We start from the raw sequence: 20,462 nt of genomic DNA, 5'->3' as shown, positions 1-20,462 counted from the left end.
CCAATATACCCACAATTCCACCCTATATTTCCTCTCTCCAACCACATTTTGGGGGGGCTGTGGCTGAGGGGTAGAGTGGTTGTCCTCCAACCTGAAGGTCGGCAGTTCAATCCCCAGTCTGACCCGTCTGCATGCCGAAGTGTCCTTGGGCAAGATGCTGAAACCCGAATGGCCCCCCATAGAATAACAAAGTTCTGCGAATAGATGTACTGTATGAATGTGTGTGTGAATGGGTGAATGTAAAACTGTACTGTAAAGCGCTTTGAGTGGTCATCAAGACTAGAAAAGTGCTATATAAATACAAAACCATTTACATTTCCTGCCTGTATCTCTCTCCGCTACAGCTATCAAGCAAAAGCAAAATAGTGAACAAAAATGTTACCTTTTAAAAACAACAGCTAAGAATGAATGCAACACCAAAAACAGGGAGAAGAAATGTGTTTAGATGTGAATGAAGACTCATTCTGCCTGTTTGAACCAATTCCGGCACCAATTAATCACCCTCAGTGAAGCTCTCTCTCTCTCCCCACTCCTCTCCTTTTCTACTAGTCTGTACCTTCTCCCTTCATCACTGACTGATGAGAAGCAGAGCACATAGGAGGTGCCACATCGTGCTGAACCGCGCCATCTGAGCTGGCAGCACATCAAACTGTCCAAACAACCTTCCCCAAACAGTCGGCCTGACCAGCTCACCCTAATTGGTTGCAAATGGCTTTTAGGATGAGCCATTGATGGCTATGAGGGTTTTATATACACAAGGCTCATGCTCTTTAAAGAACCAATACATTTGTTGTCATTTGTTATATTTTCCTTCATTTAAATGTTTTCTTTGTCGTCACACATGTGCAGCTCATTCAATACTGTTTGGTCAGTTTTGAAAGAAGGCTCAGGTTACTATTTCATGTTTGAGTATTGACTGTGATGAGATGATATATTTATCTTCTCTTCTAATCCCAGTCATGCTGGAGTGGCCCTACAAATACAATGACAGCGTTCCTTTGTCAGAGATCAGACAAACATAATTAAGATGCACTGATGTGTGTTGGCCTTGGTAATTGGCTTCCAGGAAACATGTCTGTGTCTCTTCATGGTGCAAAATGTGGCACTGATTTGGCTTTTGTCACAATGTTTCAAACTAAGTGAAACCTCATTGATGAGGATCTGTGACGTTAATGTCTTGAATTCTTCAAAGATGTTAATTATCTGAGAGGAAGTGTTGTATGGATTGAAAGCAGGGTAACAAATATGTGTGTTTACTTATTCATTTTTAAATCCTTATGTTTGCACTTGTGGTATTTAAGTCATTATGGGCATTTGCTGTTTTCTGATTCTGTGAACACATTTGAATATGTTCTGTACTTGGAACCAGTAATTTTTGTTTCTGGGGTGTGTATATTCTCAGTGACCAGGTCTGGGTTATGTCCTTGTGCAGGATGTGGAGGCTGAGAGCCCTTTCTGTGTGTTTGTGTATGTGTCGCCCACTGCTGCTATGTGTGCCAGCTTCTCATTCCTGCTTGGAGCCATCAGCCTCCACTCAATCAAATATTGCAACTGTAGTCACTACTAGTTTTGAAATACATCCTGAGAAACTTTGGAATCCAAACAAAGAAAGTCTGGTTTCATATTTCTTCAGAAGTTGTTCAAGTGTATGTGGGCAACTGGACTTGCTTGTGTTTCATTAAGATGTTTCACCTCTCATCAAAGAGGCAGTGATAACTGCATAATGGGAGGTTTTTATATATTTAACCTTTGTGGGTCTGTACCTGTGTTGAAAGTCGTTATGTTAAACCTGCAGGTTGGTGACCCCCATCAGTTGTGGGTTCTGGGGTCCTCTGATTCAAGGTTTGAAAGACTGTTGATACCTTTAACTTGTAGACCGACCCTGCCATCGTGTGAGTCATTAGTGTCACTGGAGTTGGGGTGTGGTCGGGTGTTGAGCTGTCTCGAGAACGTAGGACAATATTGTAGGTGGTGTATTACCAGCTCCTCTGTTAAGTGAGGCTTTTTCCTGGTTGACAAAGATGGGTTTTTTCACTCATTTCTCAAACCATCTGTCTTCTCTGGCGAAAATACACACATTACCATCCTCAAAGAGTGTCCCTTGTCCTTGAGGTGTAAGTGAACTGCTGAGTCCTTGCCTGAGGAACTGGCTCTCCAGGGCTGTGCCATCTGTTTATGTAGTGGTTGCTTAGTTCCCTGATGTGTAGGTCTGAGTAATCCATTCTATTGGACTGGATGAAGCACATTGTACTGTTTATGTCTGGATGTTTTGTCCTTAACGTGAACTAGATCCTCCGTGCATGTGTGAACCAATATTTCAGAGTGAGAGGCTCCGAATTATCTCCGGGCTTTCTCCACCTTCAGACCTTATAAAGTCCAAAGAAAGTCAGGAGAATTTGATATGAGTGCACAGCAGGGGATCCCTCGCTGGATTCATCGCAAACATCAACACAAAAATGAAAAATAAAACAAATATCCTTGTACTGTGCTGCATGTCCTCCCCAAGTTGCCACGGTATTTCGCAAACTGCATGGAAGACACAGACACTGTAGGAAAACAAATGAAATGCATTGTGAGTCAAGGTTTTAACCTGAACATAATTTCTGCTTATTGTTCTGTGGAAATGCTTTCATATGGGTGAAAACCACTTTTCATACCAAAATCTGTAACAGGGTAATATCAGCCGATAAAGTCAGCCGATCAATTAATCTGGCTCTAGAAGTAAATTCTTCAAACATGGGAAATTGGGCCATGCGGTTTTGTTAGCCCAGGAGGTAGAGCAGGTCCTCTAGAACATTGTAGAGCATTGTATGGCCCCCGGGCCACATCCGGCCCCTTGGCTGTCCGTGACCGGCCCTCGTGAGGTTGATTGGAAATTACAAAGTAAACATTTTATTCAAATTTTACCTCATGCATGGACTTAAGCTGCAGTGCTTTTATTTTGAAGTGTTTTGTTCCGGTAATGACGCAGAACGTAAATCAAATATGTGCGCATGATTGAATCAAGTGTACGAGCAGTCAAAACTCACAAGACGACTCCAGCCCTCAAAAATGTCTGCTCACGCTAAAAAAAGAAAGGTAGAAACCGAATGCAGGGTTTAAAAAAAAAAATGGACTGCTAAGTATTTATTTACGGAAGTCGGAGGTAAAGCCGTGTGTTTGCGGAGAGCAGATCGCCGTGTTTAAGGATTTCAATTTGAGTCGGCATTACGAGACGATCTACGTGGAGAAATACAAAAGCCTGACTGATGCTGAAAAGGCCGGGACATCGGAAGCTTTACTAGCTAAGCTACAAAAGCAGCAAGGCTTTTTTACCAAGCTTCACACATCCAGGGATGCAGCAACCAAGACCAGCTATATGATATCTCACAAAATAGCTAAAAACAGTAAGCCATTCTCGAAGGGGGAGTTTGATAAAGAGTGCTTGGTGGACTCTGCAGCACTAAAATGCCCGGAAAAAAAAGAAGCATTTGAGCAAGTCCCGTTATCCAGGCGAACCGTGACAAGAAGAATCAAGGACATTGCGGGGAATCTGGAACTTCAGCTGCAACGTGAAGTGGCGATTTTTGACTTTTTCTCCTTGGCTTTTGACGAGAGCTGCGATGTCCGTGACACAGCCCAGTTACTCGTATTTGTCTGTGGGATAAAGGAGATGCAAAGTAGATGCATGCATGAACACGCTGGGTCTGAAATGGGACAGCCTGGCAGGTGTCACAACGGACGGCTGTCCAAGTTTGACCGGGAAAAATGTCGGACTTTTGAAACATGTTCAAGATAAAGTGACTGAAATCGACCCAGATCAGAAATTTGTATTTTTGCATTGTATAATACATCAGCATGTGTTGTGCAAGTCAGTGCTAAAAATGAACCATGTTATTGATGTTGTCACTAAAATAGTTAACTTCATTAGGGCACAAGCATTGAATCATAGACAGTTTGTTTCACTTTTGGAGGAGCATGAGACTGAACATGGTGACATAGGCTACCACACAGCTGTCAGATGGCTCAGCCTGGGCAAAATGCTAAAAAGAGTATGGGAGCTGAGAGCAGTGATTCAAGAGTTCTGCGAAAAGAAAGACAAGGACATCCCAGAGCTCTCAGATAAGGACTGGATGGCAGATTTTGCATTTGCTGTTGATGTGACTGCACTAATGAATGAACTGATCACCAAACTGCAAGGCAAGGGCCTATTTGTTCATGAAATGCACAGCCTGGTGAAGGCTTTCATGAGAAAGATGCAGTTTCTTTCAAGCCAACTGGAGAGCAACAATCTCACTCACATGCAAACCCTGAAAGAAGTCACACCATCAGCTGATCACCTTTGCAGGTACAAACCATGCTAGAAGCACTGCATGGTAAGTTTTCAAGGCGATTTGAAGATCTCAGAATGATCGAGAATGAAATGCACATGATTTCCTCTCCCTTTACCTGTAGTGTGGATAATGCACCCAGTGATGTTCAGCTGGAACTCAATGACCTGCAGTCTGATGCGGTACTGGCAGAGCATTTTAAGTCAGGATCACTGCTGGAATTTCACTCTTCCCTCAAGGAGGAGAACTTTCCAAACATAAGGAGATATGCTCAGAAGATGTTGGTTCTCTTTGGCTCTACCTACATATGTGAACAAACATTCTCAGTGATGAAGTTTGAAAAATCCAGGTATAGATCCTCTCTCACTGATGATCATCTGGCAGCTGTGCTTCGCATCTCAACCTCAGACATTCAACCTGACTTTGATGCACTTGTGAAAGCCCAACAGAGACTAGATTTCTCTCACTGAACTGAAAAAAGTCAAATGAGGTTGTTAGACTAGAAACGCTGGCATGTAAAGGCACTAACTAGCATTGAACTGGGATAATTACTTTGGAGAGCTTTTTCTCAAAATCACAGTTCAGTGACAATCGTTATAATATGATGTATCTTGCTTACTATTTGGAGTACAAAGACAATATTGCGGTGTCTTTAGAAAGCTAAGAACCTCTTTCCAACAGTATATGGAACTCAAAATGTGTTTTGGGGTGAATGTGCCTGAAAATGACGCTAATATAATGAGTCACAAATGGTAAAAACGTTCACATTTAGTTTGTTTTGGTGTTTCTGGATGATTGTTTTGCAGAAATGGTTATCCTTCAGGGCTGAATTCAAGCCCAAGCACACCTCTGGTGGTGGGTGGGGAAAAGTGTTTTTCTTCTGAATTGCAAATTTTGGACCCTTTCACACTCACAGAACCCCACATGAAGGGGAAAAATGTTTTTTGATTCATTGGCAGTGGGATCAAAATGTTTCTATTACTGTTTTTGTTTACCATTGTTTTAGGAAATTTTATTGAATAAATGACATTTTTTGTAAGGCAACCTCGCTTTTTCATGCAGTACTCTTATACTGCTTTTATAAAGAAATATAATTAATATTATGCAGAATTGAGTTCAGCCTTTGGCCTGGCCCCCCACAATACATTCTGTTTCTCATGTGGCCCCATGGAAAAACTAATTGCCCACCCCTGCTCTAGAAGGTCCGCGTTTTATCCCCTCCTCCTCCAGTCTGCATGCCGAAGTGTCCTTAGGCAAGACACCGAACCCTGTATGCCCCTGACAGGTGTTCTGTCAGGGTGAATAATGAGGGATAGAATAAGCACTGTGTATTGTATTGTTGCGCCAAGATGGGGGTCAATGGGTGAATTAGACTTATGGCACCTTGAGTGGTCTTAAAGACCAAAAGAGCTCTATATAAATGCACTCCATTTACTATTCAATTTAATGTCTCATAATAACAGCGTGCTGTTACATAGGGTATTTTAACTTACAAAACAATTACTATTGGTTTTTACGTCTAATTTGTTTTATATATTGGTAGGCCTTTTATTCTTCAAAAGAAAATATAAATTCTTGAACATTATAATGCAATGGAGCCCAATAATCAAAAGCACGCTCTATTTGGTTTGAGAAAGATACAGAGAATAAGATGGTCCATTTATAGCTCCAGAAGCCCTGAGGGCACATACCTGCAACGTGTCATCCTCAGTATAGAGGGAGGAGAAGGATGTGGGCCACAGTCCTCCTCACTGCCTGGCAGATTTCCTGCTGTTCACACGGAGGGGGTGGACTGTTTGTTTAAGTGGCTCTGCATGGCAACCACTTGTGAGTGGCTCCAGTGAAAGTCTACACTTGCTCAGCATGGAGGGGATTGTTGGGGTGGGGGGCAGAATCCATACATGAGTACACATCAACTGACACTCATTTCCTTGCTCATCCTCCATCCAAACTCCCTACCTTTTTACCAGTGATGCTGGTAACGCGTTACTCTAATCTGACCACTTTTTTCAGTAACTAGTAATCTAATGCGTTACAATTTCCAAACCAGTAATCAGATTAAAGTTACTTGTCCAAGTCACTGTGCGTTACTATTGTCATTAATAGTAAAATATATATATTTAATTTCTTCTTGCGTCTCTGGGAGTGAAGTAATGTAGCCTGTACATTACTTTTAAAAATGCACTTCTAATAAAGTGAGTGTTGGCAAAACCGGTTGTCATTTTTATGTTGAGGCGGCGGGGGTGTTGTCGCCAGCTGCTGACTGTAACTAATAAAGTAACTTGTAATCTAACTTAATTACTTTTAAAATCAAGTAATCTGTAAAGTAACTAAGTTACTTTTTAAAGGAGTAATCAGTAATCAGATTACTTTTTCAAAGTAACTGTGGCAACACTGCTCCTTACCCCTTCTTACCCCACCACTCCACTGCAATGCTGTGGGTATTACATGTGTTGCAGAATAACATAGTTACCTGCGGAAAGGAATTCTTTTGACCAAAAGAGGAATCATCTTCATCAACATCATTCTCTCTCCATCTCCTGATACGGTCATAGTACTGTCACTGGCCACTTGATTAAACCTCTGAAGCGATACCCCGACAATGTTTAATGTCTGCTACCTTTAATGTCTGAATAGTGTTCATATTGGTGCATAGTGCCGATGATAGCTCTTCTGTCTTCACATCGCTGATTAGATTTTCCACAAGAATACAGGAAACCATGTGATTGTTCCGAAAGTTGGCTACTAAAAAGCTAATTGGAGACTCATTGATGAAAACACCTCGTCCTCTGTCTTTAAAACTGCATTTTTAAATGTCATTGTAAAACCAGTCCTTTCCTCTTTAAAATTGTGTTTAGAAAGTGTCGAATTGTTGGTTGTAGGCATTATTGTTAATATGCTTGATTATTCTTTATCGCTGTATAAAACATCTGCTTTAACCTTTATTTGAGTAATATCCATTGATTGACAGGAAGGGCTTCATAGCATTACACACCAAAAAAATACTGAGAAACTTTGACCAAACCAGTTGCAATTTTATGTTTGCAATGATGGATGATCTATGAAAGTATGAGAAATGGTCAACAGCAGAAAACTAATGACAACTGAATAATGGTACTGGAGCAATCGACAGGCCAATTCTTTCTCTCCCAATAACACAGCCTTCGTTTTCTTTCAGACATGGATGAGTGTGAAAACGATTACAACGGGGGCTGTGTCCATGAGTGCATCAACATACCAGGGAACTACAGGTGCACCTGCTACGATGGATTCATGCTGGCCCATGATGGACACAATTGCATGGGTAAGAACAGTCCTGTTTGTGTCTGTGTTAACAGAGCTCCATTCGCTCCAACTTTTAAGAGATTGTATAGACTTTGGTTAAAAAATGGTGCTAAGAATAACACCCCATTAATGTCTTTTTTTTATGTCTTATCTTGGCAAATGGCAGGATCTTTGGTTTAAATTTACTTTAATGTGACATCAGTGGATTTTTGTACAATCGTCAATGGTCAGTGAGATTTGTTTATTGTTTAAAAGATCAAGCACTTTCCATGTGTTTTCAGTCAAATTCAAATGAATGGACGGCCTGTGGTAAATTATAAATGTGTGTTTGCTTTGCAGTCTGTTTAAATATGCGTCAATCTTCATCTGTCCATAGTGTATATTGGTGAGAATCTTTGTGGGTGTGTGAAGTATCTAATAATAATAGTCTGATTCACTCAATGAATAGATATGTCAGTCTGTCTGTGCTGAAGAGAATATGCCTGAGGTTGCGTGTGTGTGTGTGTCTATCTCTTAAGCCTGTCTGGCTCAACTTGCCTTTCACCCAGAGTTCGTCAGTCATTAGGTGGAGGGTTTCCATCATTTGTGCTTTTTTATATGTCTGGGCTTTATTATTGACAGATCCAACCCATTTAGCTCCAGTGCTGTGTTAATGTGTCAGTGTCAGCCAGACTTCTGTATTTTTCCCCAGTACAAAACGTAGTCCTGCAGGGATGTGCTCAAACACATTTCATCCCCTAGTCCTCCACTGCTGACTGACATGAGCAAAATAAACTCAGAGCATAAGAAAACATGTCACTTTTGACACTCTGTGTCTTTGGTGGGATATGCTTTGGCATTCGTAAGTGTTTTAGCTCATGCTTTGAACCTTTTGAAAGATTGAAAGACAGTTTAAGTGCTAGCAGCCAGCAGTATAGAACAGTTACAGAGCTGTTAATTGACTTCAAATTAATGACTTGCAGACAGCTGAATGTCAAAGATAATGCTTTGAAACATTGGCTTAAAAAACAGTGATGAAAAGGTCCTTACACCAAATATTAATTCACATAAACTGAAAATACATGTATGGACATGTAACGGATGTATTTCCGTTAATGACTCAAAAAGCAGCAAGAGAAATTAGTCTTTTGAACTGTGTATTACCCAGTTTTTAAACAAACAAAATGGCTATTGCTGTAACTCTGACATTATTAAATACAGGAACCCATAGAGAAAACAATCTTGTAAGATAACACAATAATTGTTTTTGAAAGGTGGCATTTCTCTAGAATCAGATGTAGCAACTTTACATTAGTAACCTCAAATATTTTCAGCTCCTTTCCAATGACAACTACTTCAATCAGGAGAGACTTTGATTCAACGTTTGACTAAATGTATGGACATGCGCACAAAGTTTTAGCCCCCAATGTGATGTCATCAGAATTAGGAGGGGGTGTAGCAGAACGTAGCAGAGGAATTCCCCCCGGGGGATGGACACTGGTGGTGGTTGTGGATCCACATAAGATGATTATGATTCCACTCAAGACTGGAGGAGATTGGGCTGGAAGTGGGTTATGCGCATCACTGAATTATAGCTAATTGAGGAACAGAGGAGAAGGGATTTAAAGTTTGATAGCAGCCGCATGGTTGTCTGAAAGAGACTTGCAGAATCTGATTGATACAATTAGCTGATAAACAAGCATAGAGAGAGTGAGAGATTTGTTATTGATTGAATGGGGGTAAGGTCTTCCTGACTGAACTTACGCTGAGCTTCATGTGACATTACAGGATCATCTAAGAGGAGGTCACAGTAATAAACAAGTGACAGGACTAGACATGTTTTCATATAAAATGTAATGTCTGACCCTGTAAGATGTAAAATATATATAAGATGTTCAACTGAGTCACTTTGTAAGTATGGCTTGCATGGGACCAGTTGGTTATCGAGCAGCACAAGGTGAGTCAGAGGTGCTAGCAGGCTGGCGAGAGGATCCGGTCTTTATACTGGGCAATAGTAAAGGTGATTGAAGATTGTGGGGGATGCACACACGCATTTTCCACACACATTTGGCCATGTGTATAATAATATGTGCAAATACCTAGGGCTGCAACAACGAATCGATAAAATCGATAAAAAACGATTACTAAAAGCGTTGCCAACGATTTTAGTCATCGATTCGTTGAGTCGCGCGATTAATACGTCACTCGTAGGCGCAGAACTGTTTACTGACGCCGGCAGGTACATGCTTCATGCGCGCCCACAGCGAGCCTACAAGCGCTTTAGTGTTTGCGACCACTGCTTTTATTTTTGGACATAAAAGATGGCGGAGGGGGTTCGACCGAAATCATCCAAAGTGTGGGAGCACTTCACACTGCATAAAACTAAAAAGTGTGTTTGTTGCAATCTTTGCAAAAGCGAAATGGCGTGGCACGGAAGCACCACGGTAATGATACAACACCTCAAAAGAAAACATGTCGGAGTCATCCATGACGAGGAAGGGGGCTCAACAGCAGGGTAAGTCAATACAAAAGCTCACATTTATTCCGTTTTTAAGTAAGAACATGCAACATCTACTCTCTCTCGTTTGGTGTGTTAATGTATTCGTTATCCAGCTTTACAAGCATGAAACGTTTATTAAACTAACGTAAGCGTTAGCGTTAGCGTGTGCGTGTGCGTGTGCGTGTGTGTGTGTCGGGGTGTCTGTTACTTTATTTTATTTTTTTAAAGCACTTACAGCTTAATCTGTAAATTACTAAAAACGATCTTACTTACATAATAAACTTACATACTACATTTTACTTAAACCTCCATGAGTGTAAATAAATAAAATAAATAAATAAATCATTATTATAAAAATGTGTATTGTCTGTAATTGATCTTTGGGTTACTTACTGGCCTCAACATAACAGTATTAATAACTAAAACAATGAGGCATATTAATTTTATTTAAATCGTGCTGTTTTACATACTTACTAATATTAACTTTGTCATTGCAGAAAAAAACAACCAACAATGAGTGGCTTCCTGATTGGAAGAACATCATGTACACCACAGCAAGCATCTGTCTTGACAGATAGCGTCCTTAACATGCTAGTCACTGACATGAGGCCTCTGTCAATGGTTGAAGATGACGGCTTCAGGACGATGATTCACACCTTCTATCCTGGTTACACTCTTCCCTCAAGGACCCATTTCACTAGGCTTATGGAGAGAAAATATGAGCAGACATTCAATGCAGTGAAGACTGCTTTGAACAACGGCAACAACAGCAAACTTGCTCTCACCACTGATGTTTGGACAAGTGTAGCCATTGAGGCCTACCTCGGTGTTACTTGTCACTACATCACAGATGATTGGGAAATGAAGTCAATCTGCCTCACTACCATGCCACTGCAGGACAGACATACTGGATCCAACATCGCCGAATGGTTGGAAGAAGTTGTAGCCAGGTTTGAAATCCCTCCTAGCAACATCATTGCCGTAGTCCATGATAATGGTGCCAATGTTGTGGCTGCGGCACGCATCCTGGAGGAGAAGAATGGGTGGTCCTCTGTGCGTTGCACTGGTCATACCTTGCAACTTGTGATCAATGCTGCGTTAAAGCATCCGAGCATTGAAAAGGCTGTTGGGGCTGCAAGATGTCTTGTGGAACATTTTAAAAAAAGTGAGCTAGCCAGCGGTAAGCTACGAGCAAAACAACAACAGATGGCCACACCTGAGCACAGCCTTGTTCAAGATGTAAGCACAAGATGGAACAGCATCTTTTATATGGTCAGTCGACTGATTGAGCAAAGATTGCCTGTAACAGCAACACTGTCTGACATCTCTGTCACACAGAAAGGAAAAAGGTACCTTGATTTGAAACCAGAACAGTGGATCCTGCTAGAAGAACTTTTAAAAGCCCTAAAGCCTTTTGAATGTGCCACTGTGTTCATGAGTGCAGAGAAATACACTACAATATCTGCAATACCTCCACTTGTGAAGGGGCTATTGAAGTCCACCGAGAGTGCTGCCTACGAGTCGGGCCCGTTGCAGGCTTTTCAAGTCACTGCTACCAATCAGCTCCAGGAGCGATGGAAAAGGGAGACTACCTTTTCAGACACAGCAGCAGCAAACACAGTGATTCTTGCGTCAGCATTTGACCCAAGGTTTAGGAAACTGAAGTTTCTTTCCCCTGAAGAAATCCTTTGTGTTCAAAACAAAGTGCAAAGACTGGCGCTTGGAGAGATGGAGAGGAATTTGCAGCAGCCCGACACTTCCTCCGATACAGCTTCTGCATCAACAACTCCTACCACACTACTTGATTCACTCCTTGGTTCCAGCAGTGAAGAAGGGGATGGATCAAGCGGAGATGATGATGTCAACACAAAAGTACGGGAAGAAGTCCTCAGATACTTTGAAGAAAAGAAACTTTCAAGAGGAAGAAAACCCATTGCAGTGGTGGAAAAACAACATGGACAAATATCCGATAATGGCCAGGCTAGCCAAGTCCTACTTGTGTATCCCTGGCACCTCAACACCATCAGAGCGGCTGTTCTCTGCCGCAGGCAACATAGCTTTAAAGAAGAGAGCCAGCCTTAGCCAGGAGCATGTAGACATGCTTACATTTTTGCATTGCAATGCAAAGTTCATGCCTAAAACGGTTAACTGAACAGTGAGTTTGTGTGTTTGTTAGAGCAACAAGCAAGACCGCGTTAATGTCAATGTTAATGTTAATGTTCGAACAAATACAGTGTGGACAGATTGGTAGTTTGCATTTTTCTTTATTTTTTATAATTTATTTATTGTTCTAACAGAAAACCTCAGTTTGTTCACTTTATAAAAGAAAGTAGCCTTTTCATTTTTTGTATTTATATATACATATAAAAATGTATATCATACATTGTATTTTATTTTGTGTTCCATTTTTATTATTATTTAATATGACTTAATAGCTCAGGGACGTTGAAGCAATAACCTGTTATTTTTTCACTTTTCACTTCATTCTACTGTGAATTTATGTTCTGTTTTTATGTTCAGAAAGTAATGTTCAGTTTTTTAATAAAGATGCGGCAATTACAAATGTTTCTATTTTTATCCGATTCATCGATTAATCGAAAAAATAATCGACCGATTAATCGATTATTAAAATAATCGTTAGTTGCAGCCCTATAAATACCTGATCTCATAACAGTGAAAGCGGAGTCAAGGGCAGCTTGACAAGTACTCTTTAGAGGAAATACATAATTTTCTGGATGAAACATTTGAATTCCGTTTGGATGAATGATGACTTTGGAGCCACTGAAAAATTCATCAGATGAAGCCAATATTAACAACATTGAAGAGGAGTGATATAGAGATTCAGATCCCACTACAGGTCAACTGGTGCAGGAGAAAAAAGTTTGCTAAAAGATATGGATGGTCTAAAAACTTTAATTTTCAGTGTGGTCTGGTCAGTGCCATAAGGAAAACAGATTACCTGTCTTATTGTTAAGTTATATACACGACTTCTACAAGTCGTGTCACTGAAATTCATTATTTTCTCACATAAATACAGGTTTGTTGATTAGATATTATTCTTCTTAACCATACACGGATAAGATTGCTACCACTGCCCTATTCCAGGGGTAATGCAACTTCTACACCCAGGACTTTTCAAGAAATATGGGTGAGCAAAGGTGTTATATGCCTTAATATCCGCTGATATCTTTTGACGAGGTGAATTCAGGGACTGTTTGAAATGCTAAATGTCCAACAGACACTTCTGGTGGACGTTTAAGGCCTCTGTATGCTTCTCCAAATCCGTTGCGGACTGACGGACGGACGGAGCGGATGGACCCTTTTTGATTTATAGTTCTACGAGCCTTTTTGATGTGAAAACAATTCACCGCCAGAACAGTAGATGGCGCAACTGAAGTCGAGCTTAGAGAAGCCTACCTCATGAGGTGTATAGAAGAAGTCCACGCTGGTTTATTTACGTCCTCCCGGCTCCTCACTCACAGTGAACGATGGCAACTAACAGAAAAAGGATGTTGATGACGCGACAGTTTTTGCTGAAATAAAGTGACACCCAGCGGGTCAAAATGCTTATGTTATCGTGTCTTAACGCAGCGGTTCCCTGGTCTTGTTTCCAAACTGCGTTGCTAATTCAACAGCTGCAACAGCTTGAAGCTACACGGAGGCAGCTAGCTTCCCCCCAGCTTCCACACACAGTCAGCACGGACAGCCGATGCTAACTACTACCAAGTGTTTGCTTCTAACCTGACGCTGTTTGAGAAACAGTGTCATGACAGCCGTGGGATTAAAGTCAGCGGGTTTTTGCGCTGTTCCCACCGCAGTTAGCATGGTGGCTAGCCCGCTAGCCCCGTTACGAAAGTTCGTTATAACCGTATGTGACCGTACACACATGCTGTAAGTGCTCTAACCAGCCACCGTCAGCCGGACAACGCCGCTGGCTTAACACACTTGTCACATTAATCATAGAGTCGTAGTTGTGATTTTGGTTTATTGTGATGTAGGGAATGGAACAGGAAGTTTGAGGTCCCGAAATGCTGGCGTTAGCGGACCAATCACAGCCAAGGGCTATCCGTGGTATCTCTGCCATTTCGACGTGTAGCTAGAAAAATGAGAGCTGCACGAAAAGCTCTCCGAGGAGCCGCGGAGAGGCCTGGGAGAGGGCGTTCCACGTTAGAGAAGGCGGTCCTATCTGTCCGTGTCCGTCAAAACGGAGAAGCATACATTGGCCTTTAAGCTTAAAACACAGTGGAAATTACCTTGTTCCTAGACAAATTTGAATTTTATGGCTTGCGGACACTTTGATGACACCACACGAAGAGTATGGAGGCATGTTGTGTTTTTTCTGTTCTTTTATTACGTCTTAAGATAAGTCCCTAATTCTTTAATTGTATTGAACTCAGCTGCTACACTGTTTATCCGTGAGTCTCCAAAAGTGTTTTGTGGACTCAATAACTTTGACCGCCTCCCCATCGTCATAGGGGTGAGTAATAATGAGTGGATTTTAATTTCTGGGTGAACCATTCCTTTAACCAGCAGCTTAGTTTTTACAATGGTGATTGTAAGAAGTTAGAAGTAAACCAGCGTTGTAGGACTAAAAATCCACTTAAATCTGGAAATAGCCGCAAATCCCGCCTTGTAGTATGGGATCCTTTAAGTTTTAGTCCGTTAGTAAAACAGCATTCCAAATAAATCTGTTTTAGTCCAGATGTTGCCCTGAAAGACAGCTGCTGATGGTGATGTTGTACCAGTGATTTAGTTTCTTTTGGTTGAATAAGAGCTGGCTGTGGCTAAGGGGGTAAAGTGGGATTTTACTAATGAGAGGGTTGGTGGTTTGAGCCTCAGCTCCTCAATTCCTTGTACTTGGGTAAGACACTGACTTCCTGACTGCTGCAATATGACATTTAGTGGCCACATCTAATTATCTACACCAGACATGTCAAACTCAAGGCGTGCAGGCCTCTTCAGACCTACGGTACAATTATGTCAGGCCTGCGATAAAATATCATGTGTCTATCTTAACTGCCCCACTGGTAAATCGGACAAACACTTTTTTTTGTGAAAAAAAAGCTCCATAGGCCGTGCCACTGTGTGTAATGCTTGACGCACACAGAGCGCTCGACTCACTCGCCGAGTATTTCATGATATTAAATATTTTTTTCCAGCGTTCCACAGATCCAGGTGTCTGCCTCGTCAAGTTCCCTTTGTCTCTGAGGCTTATTTCTCTCTCTTTTTTATTCTTTCTTTCTCTCTCCATCTCGCTCAGGCCAGAGAGCCAGGCAGCATTCACGGTCTCCACTGATCAAGCCATGGTTCGCAATGCCCGGCTTATCACACACAGAACAAGCGGCCCTGCTCACCTGCCGAGTATTTGGTGTTATTAAATAATTTTTCCAGCGTTCCAAGATCCCAGTGCCTGCCCTGTCAAGTTCGCCCTCACGCTTTTCTCTGTGATGAAGATTAACAAAAACCCCTCACAGGAGTAGTCACACTGATGCACAACTTCACTCCATCTTGAAGGTTTCCATAGCACAGAACCTAAACATTAATGAAATGGCAGCCAAGAAAAGATGCCAAACATCCGGCTCTGGCACATGTACATGAAAGAAGAATGTAAATACGTTTTCTTTTTGCACTTTATCCAATATCCTGTCTATCCTGTTTAATAAATGTTGACCCTGTTTGGCCCTCGAAATAGTCCCAGTATTCAATTTTGGCCCTTTCTGTGATTGAGTTTGACACCACTGACCACACCCATTCACTGGGTGACCTTCTGACCTTTTCCATTTGAAATTAACAGTCAATTAAAAGTAATAGTCCAATAAGTGAAGGCTTATTAGGGCCCGAGCACCGAATGGTGAGAGGCCCTATTGAAATTGAAATGATTATTATTATTATTATTATTATTATTATTATTCATGTCTTTAATGAATTGGCTTTTTGAGGGCTTTAACGTGCTCAAAAAGTTTTAATTTAAGTTATTCTTGAAATGTTATCATTAACCTGGTTCTTATAATTGAAGCATTAACATGTACTCATCATTTCAGAGTTAAAGATGGGTGTCATAATAATAGTAAATAGTTACTACTTTATGTACTGCTGAAGCAATGTATCTTTTTTGGTGTGATCATGTTATGCAAGTATACTTTTATACTTCATCAGAAATTCTAATGAATGTAGTGGAGTAAAGAGTTAATTATTGCTATATGAAATGCAGTGGAGTACAATTACAAGTATCAGAAAAGTGGAAATAACTGAAAACTTGAAGAATGTTGCTCTGATGCATTATTTTTAACCGCAGCTAATAAATCTTTTAGTAACAGCTCTCACAAACACTGCGGCCGTGTGCCAGTTACTTACAGTATGCCGATATTGTGTCATGCTACAACAACAACAGCTAAGTAATGGAAAAGACATATTGTAACAGTCCTTCTCTTCTTCCGGTAGTATCAATCAATCAATCAAATTTTATTTGTATAGCCCATATTCACAAATTACAATTCGTCTCATAGGGCTTTAACAGGGTGTGACATCCTCTGTCCTTAACAGTATGACGCTGTTTGCACAGCGGCATTCTGGTAGTGCAGAATATACACATACCAGGTAGCACCCAGGCCTCAGAGAAGCTTTAATGCTAATTTCCTGTTTGTTTCAGTTAAAACTATTTTGGAATCATTTCAGTAAAAAAAAAAAAAAAAAAAAAGGATACATTTTATTTAGAAATAAATAAGAAAGACAGATGGGATACTGGCAGTCAGTGGTGTGTACTTTCCTGAAAATGTGGCTGTGTTTCAGGTATGATGCATGTTTAGTAGGACCAGTCTATATTTAGCCCACTTTGAGGAGATATAGCACTCTTCAGATTGGGTTATGCATTCCTACGTTTTGAATCACAGATAGCGTACCATCACCAGCCCCTCTCAAGCTTTGTGTTTACTGTAATCACAAACTGTTGAGATAAATAGTACCCTATGATACATAGTAATCATATAAACAGAACAGCCTGTAGTCAAACTGCTGTTTAAGCTAATCTCCGACCTTCATCTTCTCACCGCCCATCAACCCAGGATCTCAGTGTTTGTTACAATGTCTCGCTTTCAAAGGTCTCGTTCAGCAGGAGATTTACTGGCCGAGGACTCACTGCTATCAAACACACTCCCTCTCTTATCCCATCAACACATGTATGCATGAAATGAGTACTGGCAGCGTATATGTACCTACTACCTCCACAGACAGAGAAGAACTCAGCTCTCATATGACATACTGTCATAACATCATACATCACTGCTGTGGCTTCAATCAGCTGTGATGAGTTCAAAGATGCTGAAAATGAAAATCAGATGTCTTCCTGTAGAAATGTAGAACATGCGGTAATCCCTTCGGACTCATTGATCATAGCTGGGAATATGGTACAATGTCAAGCCCTGCCACACATCTATCTTCAGGACACATCTGTTGTTCTCCCCCTCTGGGTGTAGGACCCTTAGCTTGACAGCAACAGTGGGTATAGATTATAAAGTTGAGTACAGTTGGAGAGAATATTTGTATGTCAGCTGCAGTGCAACAGTTCAATTTGAAAACAAGCTGTTTTGCTGTCAAAGTGCACACTCAATTTAGTTCTAATTTGTCTTTTCCATGCTCTGGGCAAAACAGTTAAGATGTTGTGGCATTGAATAGACGCAGAGCATGATATTCAGAAACCTCAGAACCTGACAAATTAGACTTTGATAAAAAAAAAAGAAGCTTAGGGCACAAATTGATTTTAGATTGCCTAATTGTAGTCTGATAAAGAACGGTCCTCATCGGTTCCTTTCTTCCTTTTGAGTTTGACTTTATTTATTTGGTTTTGCCGTGGACACAGCTGGGCTCAATGTGTCGGTCGCTTGGTACTCTGTGAATATCTGCTGCAATTGCATGAGTTTATTTTCCTTCCGATACGTCCGTTTTACTTCACTGTGAGATCCGCGAGGTGGCTGAACAGCAAGCGGTTAGAAACCCCAGCGTGTCAACCAGAGGTCCAACGTGTTACAGATATGAGGCGGGAGACATCAATGAAAGACAATTTGTTTTATAAGATAAGGTGCATGATTACAAAAGCCTATTTAAGACATGTCCTGTGGAGGAACTCTGGAGAATTTGGTCCCCACAGTTTCCCTTTAACGCGTGTACATGCAGCGGGAGGTTCTCCGCATAATCGTGTTCACAACAGCAAGGAATAATGCATAGTAGGCAGGATGTAAAGTATTTCTTCTGCTGCAGAGATCCCATGTTTTTGTGTACAGCACATTGACAGCGGCATCGGCTTTTATCACTACAAACTCTGTTAAGTGTCTTCTACTTGTATGGCTCCACCTTTTCACATGGAGGTATTTGTTATCTTTTTTTATTTTTCTTATTTTTGCGTCTGTAGCGTGCTAGAAACGTCATCAACCCCTCCACTAACTTGAGGTGAATCCTGTGAAGAATGTCCTGCTGTGTCCCCACACCAACTCATCCAGACTTTCTGCAGATTTTCTGTTACGGGGACAGGCTGAGAAAGTTTGCAGAGGCTTCCACTCAGACATCTGCGTTCACACATCCAGCCCCTGTGGAGAAACTACTGAGGATGTTTCGAGTTCAGTCTGAAAGCAGCTAAAGAAAGAAAGGGACACAGCAATGTGTACAATTTAAGCATTTCATCAACACCCTGGATTCCTGGTTAATATCCCCACCAACATTATGAATTTGAAAAAACAAAATTATGAGCCAGATTTGACCACCATCAGGACATTTTATTGAATGTACCTGAGAGGGGCTAAAATTTAACATCAATCTCAAACTTTTGAATAAATTCTTTAAATTCAAAGTTAGTTTGCCGGTGTTTCCGAGTTCTAGCTCAACTAACAAATACACTATTGCATTAATGTAATGTTGCAGTGTTCTGCAACGGTGTCACCCATGTCTTTTATTAGTCTCTTTGGGATAAGTGTGGAGACGAAGAACAGCTACAGCCACAATAGGAGAGAGCAGGGTAATGTGAGACATGTTTTACATTTGCTCCCCTCTAGGCGAGCTAAAATGATATATCAGTAAAATGTACACATTTCCCATTGATTCAGGATGTTTCCTAGTAATGGAAATGATCAGAATGTCTTCAGGACAGTTTTTTAAAAAGTGGTCTTGTGTCTCACTTTACCCCAGCTTAGGGGTAAAGTGAGACAGACCAGAGAAATCAAGGGGGTAAAGTTATCCACTTACTTTTTCCACTTTAAAACTACCATAACAACACATGTTGTAATAGTTAAAATCCTGACAGCTAGATTGACAACCACACATTCCAAAATTAATATCGGACTAGTAACAGAATCATGGGGATTGGTCAATTAAGCACATTTATGATTATTATGATTCATGTGATCTCTTGCACACCCTAGCTTACCTGCACATTGTTTCTCTGTCCAATTGGCAGGGACAGGGATATTGTTTTTCTCTGCGTATTCAAATGCCAGTTCACAGCACTTAACTGGAGCATCTTTATGAATCTTTTGAGGGTTGTCTTATCAATATTTCTATCCCTTCCAGCTTTTCTTAAGGACTTCTTTCCTTGCATGACCTCAGCGGCTGCACTCTCCATCTCTGCGAGGGGAGTTTGGCCCCAGGTTGTCTACCTGGTGTAGTTTCTTGGCATGATGGCTTTTCTACAATGTTTATGACGTTAAAAAATAAAACATATGTAATGTAATATTACACTAAAATATGTTTAAGACTAAACTTAACTTGTGCTTCATGTCTCACTTTGCCACCCAGCATTTGTCTCACTTTACCCCACAGCCACAATTTTAGAAAAAGCTAATCTCTTAGCAAATCAACTTCACACAACAGTTGATAAAGTTCAAAGCAAGACAATTTACTTTTACATGCAAAAAACTAATTTTTGGGAAAAAACATCCTTTCCACAGCACCAGCACCAACTTCTCCTTCATGGCAAGGGGGGAATGGGAGGGGCTTGAAAACATAAAGGTCACATGACCACAAATGTGTTCCGTGGCCTAGGTATAGGGGGTGTCTCACATTACCCAATGTCTCACATTACCCTGTTCTCCCCTACAAAGGAGGCGAGAACCAATATGCTGCATTCATATATTATCAACGTTTGCCCTTTCATTGTGACGCTTCTTTGTTTGGCTAACACAGTGACCTGAAAAGGTCACATGACCACATGACACACATAAAAACATACAGTAAAGCCTCTGAAATTCAATTTATGTACCTGCACATTAACTGTATGTTTTGGACAATTAAACTGCCTGTTTGCCTATTCTAAATTGGGTTAAATATTCTAAATGCATGCAGAATGCTAACAAGTTGTTCTTGCCCCCTCCTTTACCCTCACCCCAATTCCCTGTCAGGCCCAG

General features: G+C 41.0%; 1 protein-coding gene across 2 annotated transcripts in view; it reads left to right on the top strand.

Annotated features, from left to right (window-relative positions):
* The window catches only part of scube1 (signal peptide, CUB domain, EGF-like 1), a 111,691-nt gene that overhangs the window by 21,091 nt on the left and 70,138 nt on the right, over positions 1–20,462 (top strand). For both annotated transcript variants that reach the window (XM_053415023.1, XM_053415022.1), the window contains exon 3: positions 7,489–7,614. In XM_053415023.1, coding sequence (XP_053270998.1) covers positions 7,489–7,614 — 126 coding nt within the window. The remainder of the gene's footprint in view (positions 1–7,488; positions 7,615–20,462) is intronic.

The sequence above is a fragment of the Pleuronectes platessa genome, chromosome 22, assembly GCF_947347685.1.
Source record: "Pleuronectes platessa chromosome 22, fPlePla1.1, whole genome shotgun sequence".
Lineage (NCBI taxonomy): Eukaryota > Metazoa > Chordata > Actinopteri > Pleuronectiformes > Pleuronectidae > Pleuronectes > Pleuronectes platessa.
This window is presented reverse-complemented; position numbering and strand designations above follow the sequence as displayed.